Source organism: Vombatus ursinus, unplaced genomic scaffold (genome assembly GCF_900497805.2).
Source record: "Vombatus ursinus unplaced genomic scaffold, bare-nosed wombat genome assembly UNPS02014793.1, whole genome shotgun sequence".
NCBI lineage: Eukaryota > Metazoa > Chordata > Mammalia > Diprotodontia > Vombatidae > Vombatus > Vombatus ursinus.
The window spans coordinates 4,045,472-4,063,301 of NW_020954571.1; the positions used below are offsets into that span (position 1 = coordinate 4,045,472).

Below are 17,830 nucleotides of genomic sequence, written 5' to 3' on the forward strand. Positions count from 1 at the left end.
AAAGGGCTCTTCAGGCAGCAGGCAATCAGTCTGCAAGGCTTAACTTCATCGATGTTTGACTGAGCCACAGTTGTGACTTTGGGGCACTAGAGAAACTCTCTGAGACCCTTCCTATCCTGCAAAATTTTCCTTCCATGGTGACATCTTAACCCAGGGGTAAAACTCTGAATTGTCCAAAGAAAGACCAAGCTTCAAATGCTTAGAGAGGAGGTAATGGCGTTCACTGGCATTCACCTACAGGTATTGTAGAAATGACTTAGACTTCCTCCCTAGAACAGAATTGGATAAAGACAAGTGAGAGAAATAAGGCTGGGGAGCCTCAAGGCAAGAGCATGTTTTAGTGCCTAGAGTACTAGAACTGGAGTTGGAAAGAAAAAACAGAGCATCATAATATTTAAACCTGAAAAAAAAACTTCAAGGCCAGAGATATTAAATGCACTGCCCATGAGCCAAATTAAAATGTAATTGGGAATATTTAACAAAATAAACAAAAATACAATAAAACATAGATAAATTACATTTTTAAAACTAAGTCAAATATGAAGCAAACAGGGATTCTTAATGTATGGTTTACTGGCCCATTACCTATTTGACGAAGACACCACTGTTCAAGGTCATTTAATCTAACCAGCCCATTTTACAGAGGGAGAAATTGAGGTCCAGAAAGTTTAAGTGACTTGCCCCAAATCAAACAGGTAGTAAGTAGAAGAGACAGGATTTCAGCCTATATCTCCTCTGACTCCAATTCCATTGCCTTTTCCGATGTAGACTGAGTAGGAAGCCAATCCTGCAGCTTCTGCTCCAACCCCTCCCATAGTGGGGGGCTTACTGTCTCCCAAAGTGGCCCATGTCACTATTGGACAATTCTAATAGTTAGAAAATTCTTCCTTACACTGACCCGGACTCTGACCCCTCCGTAACTTCCATTTGCTGATTTCAACCCTGTTCTTTGAAGCAGCAGAGAAGAAATTACTTCTTTCAAGTGGACCTTCAACTACTCCCATCCCCAAACTTACTACTCTAGCCAGCTGGTCCAGTTGCTTCCCCGCACATTCCTCCTATCATCCCCGGGCATTTCAAGGGGCCCCTTTCTAGACTGAAATGCAGCACACATTCCCCTTCCCAGCAGCCTGTGTTGAATTATGCAGGAAGCAGCATTCAATTTGCTCAGAGACAGGAGAAGATGATGTGTAAGATAAAGTCATTTATTCCAGCCCCCTCTCCAGGGCTTGTTTTCAACTCAGTACAAGGCTTCTAACAACTTCCCTCAAGCCAAGAGGCCACCACATCCTACTAGCCCGAACACAGAATGCGGCCCAGCACAGAGAAGGCACTTAATAAATGTTGGCTGCATGGAAATGGCCCTCACCCATCACTGCACCTCTCTGCCTCTCCCCCCTATAGTGAGCTCACCGAAGCACCAGAGAATAACCCTCCACAGAGGAGTGACAATGACTGCAAGATGCTTGCACAGAACTAGCGAGGCTGGACCCCAAAGCCCAATCCTAGAGATGCTGGATTTTTGGATTTTGGATTTAGAACCCAATGAATGGCTCCAAAGCCACAAACTCGGCTTTCTCCTCCATAGCCCAGACACGACCTCCACACACAGCTCTTGAAACAAGGCCATGTGCACGATAGGCTTACACATTGGTTAGAGCACTCTATTAAAGAAGCCAAGGCAATCAATTTAATCTTTGTGGGATTATTTGGCTTTACTCTAGTCCAAAGATTCTTTACCTTTTTTGTGTCATGGACCCACTCTGGCAATCTGGTAAAGCCTGTGGACCCCTTCTCAGAATAATGTTTCTAAATGCATAAGGTACATAGGATTATAAAGGAAACCAGTGATGTTGAAATAGGGTTATCAAAATATTCAAACAAGTTCAAGGATCCTCAGGTTAAGAACTGCTAATCATACAGTTATACTGGGCACCTAAAATAGCCTAAATAAGTTTACAGGCACCTAACAGATCCTAAATATATACTATGGGCATCTAAAAGAGTCTAAATCCCGGCCATAATCTGAGCCTTGATGTCAGACACAGCCTGAACCCTAATTTTGATACCAAAGTGACCCCAACCAGAGCCTAAACCCTGACCCCTGACCCCAGTCACAAATGGAATGAGCCCTAATCCCACTACAGACTGAACCCTAACCCAACTATAGAAAGAATTGTAACCTTGGTCCAACCCTGGCCACAGGCTAAACCTTAAAGCAAACATAAATCGGCCCTTTATTCCTTATGAAAGACTGTCCCCTACTCCCAGCTACGGATTAAACTTTTAAGCTTGGCTCATCACCTTAGAAAGGATGGTCTAAGATGAGACCAGTGTTTAGATGGAAACCTAGTCCCACAATTTGAGACATAACTCAGATATAGTGTCCTACTGAGTAAATGCATATAAAGTGTTGAACTGATGGTCAGCTGTGGTTATTATTACTAGTGGTGCTATTTTCTTACATGAAAGTTGGCAGTATTTTGTATACATAAGACCTGGGTCTGAGCCTGGATCAAAATACAGGAGTCCTACAGTGTTACAGTGTGACTGGGGACAAATTACTCAATTTCCTGATGGCTCAGTTATTCTAGCTATTAAATGGGAATAAAAGCTGGTCCCGTTCACTCCAGTGGGATCAGAAGAGAAGATGAGACAGCACAATGCGGAGATAAAAAAAAAGATGTAATCTAATCCAATCATCATCATTGGAAGGCAGCAGGAATTCTTCTCTTCTGTGCTGAGACAGTTCTGCTGTTGTCCAGCCAGGAAGCTGTACTATGTGGGTCTACACGTTCCCTTATCCTGGACATAATAAAAATTTGGCCATTATCACTGCCTGCAAACCATTTATATAGTCATTCATGTCATAATAGTACCTGACCTAACGAATACACACACATATATATAGATATGTATGTATTCATTATCATGTATGTATATATGTGCATATATATACATACATATCTATATATATGTACACTGTGTGTGTGTAGATAGTCAATCAACAAGCATCTATTAACCACCTGCTATGTGCTAGGCACTGTGCTAAGTGTTGGGGATATAAAGTAAGGCAAAACAAAAATTTTTTAAAAAAAAGCAGCAATAGCAACAACAAAAAACAGTCCTTATTCTCAAGGGTCTCAGGTTCTAATGGAGAAGACAATAGGCAAACAACTTTGTACAAACACAATACAAGACAGGATGAAAAGAAGAAAATTAACAGAAGAAAGGTACTAGAATTAAGGGTGATCCGAAAAGCACAGACTTGAATCTACAAACACACACACACACACACACACACACACACACACACACACACACACACACAAACACACACCCTCTGCCTGACAGTCTATGAGACATATTTTTGCCCCTTTTCTTACTGGATCTTCACAACATTTCTTTGAGATAAGTAGGGCAGAAATCATTTTCTAGAGATGAGGAGACTGAGACCCAGAGAAGTTTCATAGATCAAGAGCTAGAAAAGAATTCAGAGGTTATCTACTCTAACTACCTCATTTTACAAATGAGGAAACTGAGGCCCATGACAATTAAGTAACTTGGTCACTGTCACATAAGAAATGTGTCAAGTGTGTGTGGGGGTGCGATTTTAACCAAGGGCCAGTGTTCTTTCTATTGTATTAATGGTGCCTCCGTGAATTTGCTAAAAGGAATAATGATCTGAAATTCAAATTCAGGTCTCCAAGAGCTGTGCTTTTTTTCCATTCTGTCATGCTTTCTTTCTAGTTTGGTATAAGCTGCTAGAAAGGTCTCTTTAAACTGTCCTCTGCAATGCCTAGATCAATATAATCTCCAGAGGGGGAAAAATATTTTTATTCTGGATATTGTCATTAACCACACAAACTCCAAGATACCGGGATAGTAAACAAAGAATTAACTATAATAACAACTCACATTTACATTGTGCTTTAAAGTTTACAGAAACATTTTTGTCACAGTCACCAGGGAGGGAGAAGGGGGCAGGGAATACGGCAGGCCATGAGTGTAGCACAAATACCATTATCCTACATCTTACAGATGTGGAAGAGGTGAGTGGCTTACCCATGGTCATCCAGCTAATAAACATCCCCTTGATCAATAATAACATTTGCAATAATAATAAATAATGATAGTAACAACAATTAATGTAGTGACTTATGATTGCTTACAAGTATTTAACATATATTACCTCATTCAATAAATTGTATCATTTGAGAGGGTATAATTCTAATGGGCAAGAGCCCATCAAGTTGAGGTAGGTACTCTTTTGCCTTCACTATGATCTATTCAGATTTTGTTGTGAAGTGTCCAAATACTCATCAACACATTGAGTCTGGAAAAGGACTGGGGGTGAGAGGAGGGGTTTCTGAGGAGCTGGCTACTCTTAACTGATGCTAGTACAAATTTTTTTTCCATTTACTCACTGAATTGGGATTTAGTCCCATGTTTGCTTCAATGTATGTCTCTGTCTTTGGCTCCACAGCAAGTTCGGCTTCCAAAATCTTTTCCACTGGCATGTCCTCGTTAGCGCTGCTGGTTGACTCCACCTCGTTCTCATTCCGGTCTTTGCCCCTCTGCCTCTCTTCCTGCACAGCTAGAAAAGAGGAGGATGGATGTGAGCTACAGATTCCATGTCACCCATGGATGACATAGGAAATATGGGAAAGAGATGGTGCTCCCTCAAGTCCATCACGCCAAACTCCCAGCCAACAAGTGTGTCATGGCCTAAGGGCTACATACTGGAACCTTGGGTTCTAGGTACAAAATGGAAGGCCCCATCAGTCATTTTCTCAGTGGAGTTTTCCACTGAAGAAACGGGAAAAGGAGAGCCTTCTAGAAAAAAAAAAACTGTACGGGTGTGGTCAACTGTCAATTATCTGATCCATGGATTATCCACATTTTTTTTTAAATTTTAAAGCCCTGGATGTCATTTCTTTAATCTCTGAACACACAACCTCACACTGTCAGACGATATGCACTATGAGAACATCCATTCATTTTAATATTAGACGAGAACTACTCACAAATTAACAGCTACAGGAGATGGGAGAAGAACATAGCTTGAATATCCCATGAGGTTAGAACAGGAAGTGCTATTAGAGACCATCCTGTCCAACTCTACCATTTTCCAGAGGAAGAATCTGATGCTGAGAGAGCTGAACTGATTCACCTGAGGTCAGACAGCAAGCGAAAGGCCGAGCTGGCACCCAAACACAACAAGTCTACTGACTCTCAGCCCAATATTCTTTCCATGATAGCACACTGCATCCAATGCCAACTAAAATGGGTTTTGGAATTATTTATTGTTTTGGATTACTCATGTTTGGGCTTCCCTCAAATAGTGTAGACAATTCAGAGTGGAAGGTACAAGAAAAATGATCAATCAGAGAAGAGAAACATACCATGGGGAAAGAGAATTAAATCTGGAGTCAGAGAGAACCTGTGTTCAAATCCAAGCTCTGGGAAGTATGTGTGACTTTGGGTAAATCATTTCATTTCCCCAACATCAATTTCCTTAACTAGGAAATGAGGAGATTGGACTAGGTCTCTAAGATCCCTTCTAGTTTTAAATTGTGAACCTATAAACATAAATGCCTGGGTAAACTTCCCTTTGAGAAGAGGCTTCAAAGAAAGACAGGGACAGGGCATCAAGCTAAGAGGTCAGAGTACTTAAGGATCTTGCCAGGTAAGATGAACCACCCCCACACACAGGTTGGGTTTAATGGGAAGGAACCAGCTGGGTGGAGCTCTGCGGTGGCGCCTTAATGGTGCCCACAGTACTCCACTTGTAGCTTGGAACGTCTGCCCTACAGAAGGGAATTCCTTGTGGTTGCTTTGAGTCACTGCCCCCACTCCAAGGGCCTGCACCCACCTTCGGTGTTGTGTTACCCATGCAGGAGAAAACACTGAGCCTGAGGCATTTTGCCACCCATCCCCCACCACACCTAACCTGCCCAGCCTCCTCTATCCTGGGTCCTGGACTCCATCACACTGTATATCACCCTTTCCACCTACATCTTCTCTGGTTACCTGGGGCCTCAGCTGCTTATAACTAGCAGCCATGATCAGGCAGAATGATGAATGGATCCGTGGACAAATGAGGCAGGTCAGAAGGGGAAAGAAGAAAATAATTACGAAAAGTGATCAAAAAGGCCATTCATATAGTCTAGTGCCTTACATCTTGTCTCCTACCGGCAAGCTTGAGAAAGGGAATGGATGGTCCTCAGAGAGAAGACATTTCAATTCAACAAACATTTATTAAGTGAATACACTATACTATGTGCTAGGGATGAAAACATGAAAAATAACACAGCAGCTGACCTCAAGGAACTGGTATCCTCCCAAAGAGGACACAACATGTATAAAAAGTATCATATAAAAATGTCTAAACTTTTGGTATAAATTGTACAAACATGTACAAAATGGGAATTATACAAGGTAGAGAATGACAGTGACACAGGAGAGATCCCAACAAAATGCTCCAGGAACATTTGAGAAGGAGGAGATGGGAATCTGGGTTAGGTTTTGCTAAGTACAGGCTAGGGTGTGAGCATGCACACAAAATCGAGCCAGCAGGAGGGGAGCAGGGAACACTCAGTGCCCTCATCCAGCTGGCCTGCATTTCCTCCAGTCTGAAGCAGGGAGGGCTCCTTCTCCTCCTCCCAGCTGAGCCTCAGGGTCCCAGGGGGCACCAAATCTGCCGCCTTGGGGACACAGGCACCACCCAGGGCTCCTAAGAAAATCCCAGGGACATGGAACTGTAGCATCTCCTATCTTTTCTCAAGTAACTCCTACCTCACAGATGGCTGGAAGCCTGATCAGTTCTTTCCAGAGCTGGGTTTCTATGGACTCCAGACATTGTTGCTTCCCACCCTTCATTCCCAGAAAACAAGGTGTGAAATGCCCAATAGCTTTCTGTGCCAATCCAGCTTTGCACCAATTACTCTTCCCCTTCTCTTCTTTATTTTCCTTTATTTCTTTTATTTCTCCTTTGATTGAATCCAAACTTCACAGAACATTAAATCTGGATTCAGTCAAAGGACCGCACTTGGTCCTAGCAAGGTTTTCCAGTGATGTTATTTCTGCAGATTGACCGCTCTTCATCTCTCACCTCCTTGCCTTTGCTCACATTAAGTTTAGACTGGCTCCTCTCTTCTTACTTTGCCTGTCTGGGGGACCCTTTGAAGTCCGTGACTGGAATTTCTTCTCCTTCAAGGAGCCAGCCTTACAGGTTGGTGAAAGCCTTCACTCTCCAGCTTCTTACGGAAACTTTTCTCTCTAATGCACCGATTATGTAATATTGTCCATTATCTCTCTATGTGTCTTATCCTGTTATGAGACTATCCATTCCTTGGCAGGGCAAGATGGCAGAGGTTTATAAAATCTAGTCTAAGTTGTGAAAGTGTTGACGCATGTCATGGAGGGCAGACAACTGATCACAGGGATCACAGATTAAGAGCTAGAAGGGACCTTGGGCGACACTGAGTCCAAACCCTTCATTTTCAAGATGAGAACAAGGAAGCCCAGAGAGAGGATCAGTGACTTGCCCAAGGTCACACAGGTAGGATGTGAATCTAGGTCTTCCTGATTCCAGTGCTCCATCTGTGCCACATTACTTAATAAATGGTTGTTGCTTTTTTTGTTGTTGTTGTTGTTGTTAAGGACGGAGAACAAATTCACATGGCCTGGATAATGGAGATAGCAATGGCTCTAAAGTCAGAGGACCCAACTAAAGCCAACTAAAATGGTGTTGGGATTTGCCTCTTGTTTGGAGAATTACTCATTCTTGGATTCCCTTCAATTATTGAGGATGATCTAGGATTGATGGTATAGGGAAAGTAAGTAGTCAGACAAAGCCAACATGGTCCAGTCAAAAGGGAGTTGGATTTGGAGTCTGAGGAGCCCTTAGATCAAATCCTGGCTCTCCTGTGTGACTTTGGGCAATGCACTTAACCTCTGTGGACCTCAGTTTCCTCATCTGTGAAATGAGGGAGTTGGGCTCAGTGACCTCTAAGATCCCTTCCTCTAGCTCTAAGTATACAAGCTTGTGAATCCCCACAGAGTGGGTAGCCCCCTCTACCACCTCCTCTTGGCTAACTCCTGGCAAGAGGACTAGATAAGGAACCAGAACTCCAATTCTAGCTCTGCCATTCACTGCCTTGTGACTTCAGGGAGGTCAAAGGAGCTCTCTGGGCCTCAGTTTCTCTAACTATAACACAGCAGGGAGAGGAAGAGAATAAATGAGCTCTAAAATATTTCCAGTTCTGAGTCCTAAGAGCCAATGTTGGGCCTATGCTCAATGGTTGGCCCGAATTACAGGAGGGGCGAGCTACCCTGAGCTGAAAAAGAGAAATTCTTGCCCTTGCCCAACTTTGCTCTGTTGAAAGTGCACAAGGCCACAGTACATCCGTGGCTCTGAATCTGAACCTGCCACACTGGACAGACAGTAAGCAAAGGCACCAGGGGGTGGTGAGGACTGATTAAATTGTGGAAACCCGAAGGCTTAAGTAGTGTATGCTGGAGCATTTTGTAAGACACAAACATACACACACACACACACACACACACACACACACACAGAGCATTTTGTAAGACACAAACACACACACACACACACAGAGGCTGTCCCTTCTCTGACCTCAGGAAACTCAACTGAAGCTCAGTAAAAGGAGGTAGCCAAGAATAAGCCTGAAGTTCCCATCCCAATCTTCCCTTGCAGGCTTTCACATTAGGGGGAAAAAAGGTTTGCTAATTACTTGCAGTTCTGAGCCACCCCTCCCTCTGCAGCCTCCCTTCCAAACACACACTTCCAGCCCCCAGTTTCCTAAGCAGGAATTTAGGCTGTTCAGCAATCCATCATTTGCCAGATCTTACCCTAGAGGGGCAGAACGAAGTGATTATTGTAAATCTAGCCCTGCTAAAAGGCCCTGACTCCTCTGGGAGCCCAGGCACAATATAAAGATAAAATATGGCTATGTTTGCAAACAGCTAGATGTCGAGTCACTGGCAGTATGTGCCATGCTTGGAACACCAGCCTGCTGGAGTCAGCATACTCCTAGCTCCATGGGCTTGGCCCCATGATTCCAAAGGGCTTCTCCAGCTCTCCACTGTTACCATCTGGAGTTGGAGAACCGAAGGGCAACAAAGACCTTCCAAGCAAGCTTACCGAAGGTGCAAAGCCTGTACAAGGACCACAGAGATTCACAGGTGGTTAAGAGATAGAAGGGATGGACCCTGGAGCTATTTCAGGTTTCACCAATTCATTTTACAGAGTAAGGGACTGAGCCCCAGAGCAGGGATGGGACTTTCCCAAGGTCACACAGCTAGTTGGTGGCAAAACTGGGACTCACTCTTATGACCCCCATTTCTATCCGATCCTGTAGCCTTGGCCCCAGCTCAGAAAAGCTTTCCTTGACCAACTCCACCCGACTCGGTTCTCTTCCTTCTCTGGATTTCCGCTAAAGCATACAATGTGTACCGCTTAATCTTGAGTCTGATTAAATACTTGCTTGTACTGTCAAATATACTAGCTTCTTATCTCTACAGCGATAGCAGAAGTTCCTTAACAATTCCATTTACCCCAGAGTGCCAAGCACAGGGCTGAGGATATAGCAGAGCCTTAATATATATTTATAATAAATCTACAGAGCGACAGTCCCATTCCAAACACCAATACACACACACTCTCACAGTCTGTAAAACAAAAATGGCAGGTCCAAAATACTGAACTTAAGAAAACTGTCAGGGGTAGATGGTAGCATTAAAGCTTATCCCAAACATACTACAATTAGTACAGCTGTAGACTGCTGAAAAGCTGGTGTCTAGAGGGAGAACAAGGATAACCCACATGCCTGGATTATTGCGGGAGATGTCACATACCATCACATTCCAGTCAAACTCGGTTTTTAGATGTTTCCCAGACCATCCTGTCCTCTGCCATTCCTGTAAGTTTTGCAGGCAGAAGCCTTGAATGGATTTCCTGCTGCTGAAATCTTCCCCTTCCTTCCAGGTACAGCTCAGGTACCACCTTCTCCATGAAGCCTCCCTTCCTCTCTCCAGAGCTGAAATCTATCCCTTTATCTCCTCACTTTTCTATTTAATCCTTAGACCCTTACAGTATTCTCTTTTGTGTCACCGGGGACAGAGCGCTGGGCCTGGAGTCAGAGAACCTAAGTACAAAATGCTGCCTCCAACATTTACCTGAAAAATCTCTAGCAAGTCATTTATGGAAAGAAACAAATATTTATTAAGTACCTACTACGTGCCAGGCTTTGGGTTAAGTGCTTCTACAGATATTATTTCATTTGATCCTCACAACATCCCTGAGTTGTAGGTGCTATTAATATCCCCATTTTACAATCGAAGAAACTGAGATAGGCAGAAGTGATTTGCTCAGGCTCACACAGCAAGTAAGTGTCGGAGGCTAGATTTGAACTCAGGTGTTCCTGACTCCAGGTCCACTTCTCTATCCACTGTGCCATGTAACTGATCCTGGGACTCAATTTTCTCTTCTGTAAAATTAGGGGATTGGACTATATGGCATCTAGAGTTCTGATTCTCTGTCTTATCTCCCTATTAGGTTAAAAGCTCAATAAAGGCCATTTTTCATCTTTATAAGCCCCAGCACTAAGCTCAGTGGCATGAGCATAGTAGGTATCTTAATAAATATTTATTAAGTTGAACTGAATTGAGCTACTCCACAAATTGATGCTGTCTCCACACGTGGCCTGCCTTAGCACAGCAATCTGACCTGCTGCATTTGAGGAGACATTTGATGACAGATTTTTACTGAACAGCTAACTCACAGGGGCTCTCCTGGTTGATTCGGCTACCACAGATGAAGGCAATTACAATGGGCCCTTTCCTCAAATAACTAATGTGGACTGCTATTAGCTACATGCACCACAACTCAAACACGCTCTCTGTCCCCATGCTCCCCTGCCTCCATCACTCTGCTTACAGTGATCCCTATGCCTGAAATGATCTCTCTTCCCCTTCTTTACCTGTTGAATTCCTACCCATTATGAAAGCCCAACTCAAATCTTTCTTGATCCCCCCATTAGTAACAACCAACTCCTGCTGGGTTTTGCATAGCACTTTTCTCTGTCTCTCCCAAATGCATCAAATATATAATGCTTGTGTCTTAGTCTCTACTTATCTGTAAGCTCTGTGAAGCCAGGAAAGACATCTTCTCTAAATTTTGTATTCTGCCCCCAACATCCAGAGCAGTGCCTTGCACACAGAAGGTGAATCTAACTGAATTGAACATCCACAGAAACAGTCCCTCCCATATGCTAAAGGCTGATACTACAAGATCACTCTGTGTTAGCCTGGGCCCCCAATACTAATGGTACAAAAAGAACTCCCCTGGCTTAGCCCTAAGTCCATTCACTGGACTCTGGGCCCAATTTTCCCCCATTATTTACTTCCCTATTTGGTGAAATCTGCTGAAGCTTTTTGTCCCCTATCTCTCTCCCTTGTATGTCCTGTTTCCTCACCCAGTTTGTCACTGTTTAGATAAAAATAGATCATGAACATTTATTTATTTATTTTTAACGGTAATTTTTCATTTTTTTTGTTTTCAACATTTACTTCCACAAGATTTTGAGTTCCAAATTTTCACCCCATCTCACCCCTCCCCCCGCCCCAAGATGGCATGCATTCTAAACACCCATTCCCCTAGTCTGCCTTCCCTTCTATCTCTCCCCTCCTTCTCTTATCCCCTTCCCCTTCAATTTTTCTGTAGGGCAGGATAGATTTCTGTACCCCATTTCCTGCATTTCTTATTTCTCAGTTGCATGTGAAAACATTTTTTTAAACATGTTTTTAAAACTTTGGGTTCCAAATTTTCTCCCTTCCTCCCTCCCCACCCACCCTCATTGAAAAGGCAAGCAACTCAATATAGGTTATACATGTGCAGTTATGCAAAACACTTCCATAGTAGACAGGCCGAGAAAAAATAACTCTATTTCCCTTAATCCTATCCTGCCCCCTCCCATTTATTCTATTCTTTCTTTTGACCCTGTCCCTCCTCAGAAATATGATCATGAACATTTAGATATCACCTTTAATTTCTTCTTCCTGTTATTCCCTTGTTTGTTTGTTTCTTTGAGCTTGTCCATGACTCATCCCCTTTCTCCCTCCTTCTGGAGCCCCTTATGGAATTGGTTGCGCTTGAGGGACCACGAGTGACCTTTCCTCCTTGGGAAATTTCTCCTCCCCAGACAGTGGAGGGGGGATGTTTCTGTACCCAGGGCCTTACAGCTAAGGGCTGCTTCAATGACCTAGATTTGGTTGTCCCTCATCAAAGCTATCTCCTGTGCCACAGATGAACTCACAAACAAAATGTCTGGCTTTATGCTACCACCAACTCAGAATAAAGATACAAGAGGGCCTACTTCTAGACCCTAGAACCCTTTTCTGTTTATTCAGAGTATTCAGTGTTTTCTCCTTAAAGAAGCTTTCCTTGTCCATCCCGATCTCAATAATTTCACAAACAAGTATTAAGTTCCTATTTTGTTTAAGACACTGCGCTAAACGCTAGGGATATAAAAAACAAATGTAAAAAACAGTCCCTGACCTCAAGCAATTCACAGATAAAAGTTTGGGGAGGAACACAGTGGAAACAGTGTTGGATTTGGAATCACGATGATCAGAGTTTAAATTCTGCCAGGTCTTTTGACTCCCAATCCAATTTTCTTCCTATAACACCATGGTATATCTCTGAGACTCAGTTCCTTTACCTGCAAAAAGAGGCTATAGTATAATATGATATGATATGATATGGTATGGTATGGTATGGTATGATATGGTATATGACATGACATGACATGACATGACATAACACTTATCTTGTCTCACGGGGTTCTGGTGACAGTCCAGTGGGAAAAAGTTGAAGAAGGTGATGCTCTGGAAAGTATAAAGCACCCTATAGATGTAAGGTTTATCATATACTGAGGGAGCCACAGAGTTATGATCTGGAAATATGGAAATAGACATACTTTGGGTTGTCTGCCTCCCCTGGGGCCTTGTGGACCTGCATGGATAATACTTCATTCCTCCAATAAAATAAAACAGGAAAATCAAAACTTGTATTCTCTCAGTGGACGCAGCCATCAAGTCACCTGCTCAGTGGTGACCACTGCACTATAGTGACTTTCCACAGCTGCCAGAGGACTTGGGGGATCCCCCTCAGTCCTGCCTTTCACTTGCATTCTTATCAATCAATGCCTCTCTGCCAATTTATTCAACTCAAACTGTTTTGGGTAGGATAAAATTAATGTAGGCTTGGAAGTCTCAATAATCGGCTATGGAAAAGAGGCAAGACCCACTTGGGCAACTTGCTTAAGTCTAATTAATTAAATAAACATTAAACTGTCTATTATATACAAGCATATTGTGCTGCGTTCTAAGGTTATAGAAACAAAAAAAAACCTCTCTAAACCTCAGTTTCCACAACTGTATGCAATAAAGAAAGGATCTATAATTTCAACAGTAGGGTAGAGTGTTGGCATTGAACTCCTTCCACCAAAAAGAATCGTAACCTGTCTCTGATGTAGTAGTTGAGTCCTCAGGAACTCCCTGAAGAAAAGAGAGGTTAAGTGGGTTACTCAGGGTTACAGAGTTGTAACCATCAGCTGTGGGAATCTAACCCCAGCACTCTAACCACTTGCCAACACAACCTTTATTTCCTCATCTAAAAAAATGGAGATAATATCTGTAATACCCACAAAAGAAGAGTGCTGTGAGGGGCAGCTAGGTGGCGCAGTGAATAGAGCACTGGCCCTGGAGTCAGGAGGATCTGAGTTCAAATTCAGTCTCAGACCAGACACTTGACACTTACTAGCTGTGTGACCCTGGGCAAGTCACTTAACCCCAATTGCTTCACACAAATAAATAAATAAAAATTTAAAAATGTAAAAAGGAGAGTGCTGTGAGGATCACTATTTAAGTACTATAAAAACTCAGGTATTGTTAACAATGTTAATATTTCATTCTTCTCATCTTTCTGTTTCATGGAACTCAGATTTGATGAAAGGATCGCAGCTTTAGAGCTGGAAGTGTCCTCAGAGGGCATCCTGTCTAATCCGTTCATTTTACAGATTAAGAAACTGAGACTCAGGTTAAATGACTTGCCCATGGTCACATATCTAATAAATGTCAGAGAGGCAGGAAGTGAATCCAAGTGATTCCAAAGCCAACAAAGAGCTATTCTGCAATTATTCTTTTATACTGAGTGTTTGCCAAGCTATTGAAGAGATAGATAAGATGATTAAATTTTGTAAACAAATGAAAGGCCTGGGATGAAAGCTCATTTTCTATAGACTTAAAACATCTTCAGGCCAACTCCAATAGTAGTAGGGAAGCTACATCCTTACTTCTTGTACCTGCATGTTCTTGAATTCTTCCAACAGGTCTCTACATTTTGAATGCTTTTCATTTAATGTAGTTTGGAGGTTATGAGTATTCAGCATGGCAGCATTTATTAAAAATGCTCTTTTTAAATTTCTGTGGATCAGGGTTTGTTTTTGAATGATGACAGGTATTTATCTGTGAAAATGCTCTGGCTGCAGTAGTTCATTTGCTGAATCCTCAAGAATATTTTGAGGTTTGGATCTGTAGTATAGGGATATGATTCAGGACATGATGTTTTACAGGAAGCCTTTCCCAAACTCTCTTAATTCTAGTGTTTCCCTCTGTTAATTATTTCTTATTTATCCTATATGTAACTTGTCTGGACATATTTGTTTGCATGTTGTCTCTCCCAGTAGATTGTAAGTTCCTTGAGGGCAGGAACTTTCTTTGGCCTCTTTTTGTATCCCCAGCACTTAGCATAGTGCCAGTGCAGTAGGCATTTAATAAATGTCGATTGATTGATTGACAGTAGTTTTCATGTTATCTCCTCTATTCGATTATAAGCTCCTCGAGGGCAGGGACTAGCTTTGGCCTTAATAAATATGTTGACTGATTGATGATTAGGAAGAATAGCAAGCTTCTTACGTATAAAATTATGGCCACTTGATCTGGACATTCAATAGGAGTTACATTTTTGCAACCTTCAATGACATGATGAACAATTTTTACTGCTTCCTCATAAAGTCTGCATTCTATCAATAGACAGAGTTCTCTAAGCCTTCCGTAGTTTCTGACAGCAATAACATGATACAGTATCACTTTCATGAACTCCCTCAGTCAGTCAGTCAACAAACATTAATTAAAAGCTTAATATAGGGGGCAGCTAGGTGGCACAGTAGATAGAGCACCGGCCCTGGAGTCAGGAGGACCTGAGTTCAAATCCAGTCTCAGACCAGACACTTCACACTTATTAGCTGTGTGACCCTGGGCAAGTCACTTAACCCCAAATGCTTTGCCAAAAAAAAAAATTTAAAAAAAAGCTTACTATAGGCCAGGCACTGTACTAAGTATACAAAATACAAGCTGAAAGACAGTTTCTGCCTTCAAAAAGCTGGCATCCTAAAGGGGGAAGTCAAGACATAAAAGGAAGTCAAAGGAAGGGAAGGAGGAAATAAAAGTACCAGTTCAAGGACACAGTAGAGAAAAGAGTTAGCAGTGCAACCTGTAGAGAAATGATGACTTGACCGGCCTGGGCCTCCTCCTTAAAATGGAGGTTCTAGAAGGAACCAGACAGCCAGAGAGAGAGGCTACAGGAGTGAGTTATATGGGTGTGGAGTGAGCTTCCAGGATAAAGAGAATTCTATGGCATGTTAAAGAAAGTACAGGAGGCAGTCATGAGTGTAGCCTTGAGAGGAATGAAGAAATCCCTCTGTTTTTCTAAATTCTGCAGTACTAAGTCACTGGATTGACACTTCCTTGTCAGCATATTGGGAAAAAGAAAAGAATAAGTATTTATATAGTGCCTACTACATGCTGGCACCTTTTACAAATTTCCTCTCATTTGATTCTGCACTATAATCCTGTGAGGGAGATGTTATTATTATCCCCTCTTTACAGAGAAGGAAACTGAGACAAAGAGAGATTAAGTGACTTACCCAGAGTCATACAGCCAGGAAGAATCTGAGGCTAGATTTGAACTCGGGTCTTCCTGACCGGGCCCTGATTCCACTGCACAACCAGCTACCGCCATATTGTTGTCTGAACTTCGGTGGTATTTGCCCGTGAAGGACCCTTGGTTCCATTTTTGGACTTTCAACATAGCAGTTACATTCAATAAATTCAGCAGTATGTATCTATTTTCAGTCTTTATTATTGCTCTGTACAGTGGTATTTGTTTGTTCAAGTGTATTTCTGTAAACGTTTCAAGCTGTTTGTCATGAAGACTTGGGACATCTATCAGTCCTCTTCTTCCTTTCTGACAAGGAAGTGATTTTTTTATGGCTGCCTTGGGGCGGTAATCCTGGTGTTCTGTTAATATTGTATGAGATTTTGTTTGGAGACTTTCTAAATTTGTTACTCCTACTCTTACTGCTACTAACTTTAGTGGACTCTAAGAAATCTCACATTTCAACGGAGAGAACCTCAGTGGAAAGCCAAGTACAGAGCAAGATTCAGAGATAGCCCCAGGGATGAACATTTAGTCTCTCAATAACCCATTCCTAAGGGAAGGCGATCTAGCACTAGCCTTATTGAAAGATTGGGGTGAAGAGCAAGGAGTCTAGAAGGGTGGACTTAAACATCCCTTAACTTCTTTCTCTGTAAACTGCAAAAAAAAAAGTATAAGAACAATATGAGAAATTTTCATTATCATTATTATTATAAGCTTCTTAAGGGGAGGAATGGTTTGATTTTTGTCTTTGCAGCCCCAGTATATTGAGCATAGAACCTTGCACACAGTAGGCATTTAGTATGTAATATCAATTAATTTAATTGAGAAATATTGTAACTGATACTTTCCTACCTAAGAAGCTGTAAACTAGACTTCACAATGATGTGAGAGGTGCTGAAATCCTCTGACCCAAAATTCTCTCTCCCACTTAACAAAGGATGTCTGAAATTTTACCATTTGTGATTCATTTGCATGAGATAAGACACTGTCTGCTGTTAATAAGAGAATATATTTCTCCAACAATTTATGATTCACGAGCATTTTCCCTCACAATTACCTTGCAAGGTACAGAGTGCAAATGTAAGAGGATACATCACTCTTGCACAAGTATTAATATCCTTTTACATCTGGGGAAACCAAGTCTAGCAGAGACTAAGGTATTTGCCTAGGGCCATCCAATCGGCAGAGCGGAGATTGGAACTCAGCTCTTTTAGCTGTTTGCTTGCCTAAGCTCCAAGCTTTGGTTTCCTCATCCTATGATTCAATAACTCAAAACGTAGGCTCCTTCCACTGTTCAAAATGAAAATAACCCAAGTCAAGGGTAGATAATCCATTGCTTCATTCGACAGAGGATGAGTAGATCTGCTCAGATCCTTGAGAGCTATTCAGGCTGTCATTGAGTCAGGACCTGGGCAGCATCGTATGAAGGTACAGAGCATGAGGGGCAGGTAGCACCAAGCAGCAGGTTAGTTAAATAGGCAGTCTAAGAGAAAAAACTCCAACCTCACAGAACATGCATCCAGTTGGCCTTATCTCTGCAGTCGGCTCTATATCTATCTAAAATTTGACCCCATCACGTTCACCTGATTAAGAACCTCCAGGGCTTTCTGCTAGGAAAAAATACCAACTCTTTTGTGTGGAATTGAAAGCCCTTCCCACAATCTGACTCTAGCTTCTCTTTCTGGACTGATTTACACACTCGCCTTCCACAGAACATTCATCTTCTGGCTTCTGGATGGGCTCTGCCTCATGATGGGAAAGCCCTCCCTCCTTGCCTCTGACTCCCTCACTCTTCTAGGCTCA

At 42.3% G+C, this 17,830-nt stretch overlaps 1 protein-coding gene across 4 annotated transcripts in view; it reads right to left on the reverse strand.

Annotated features, from left to right (window-relative positions):
- The window catches only part of RXRA (retinoid X receptor alpha), a 287,628-nt gene that overhangs the window by 31,127 nt on the left and 238,671 nt on the right, over positions 1 to 17,830 (reverse strand). For all 4 annotated transcript variants that reach the window (XM_027869561.1, XM_027869563.1, XM_027869562.1 and 1 more), the window contains exon 5: positions 4,428 to 4,597. In XM_027869561.1, coding sequence (XP_027725362.1) covers positions 4,428 to 4,597 — 170 coding nt within the window. The remainder of the gene's footprint in view (positions 1 to 4,427; positions 4,598 to 17,830) is intronic.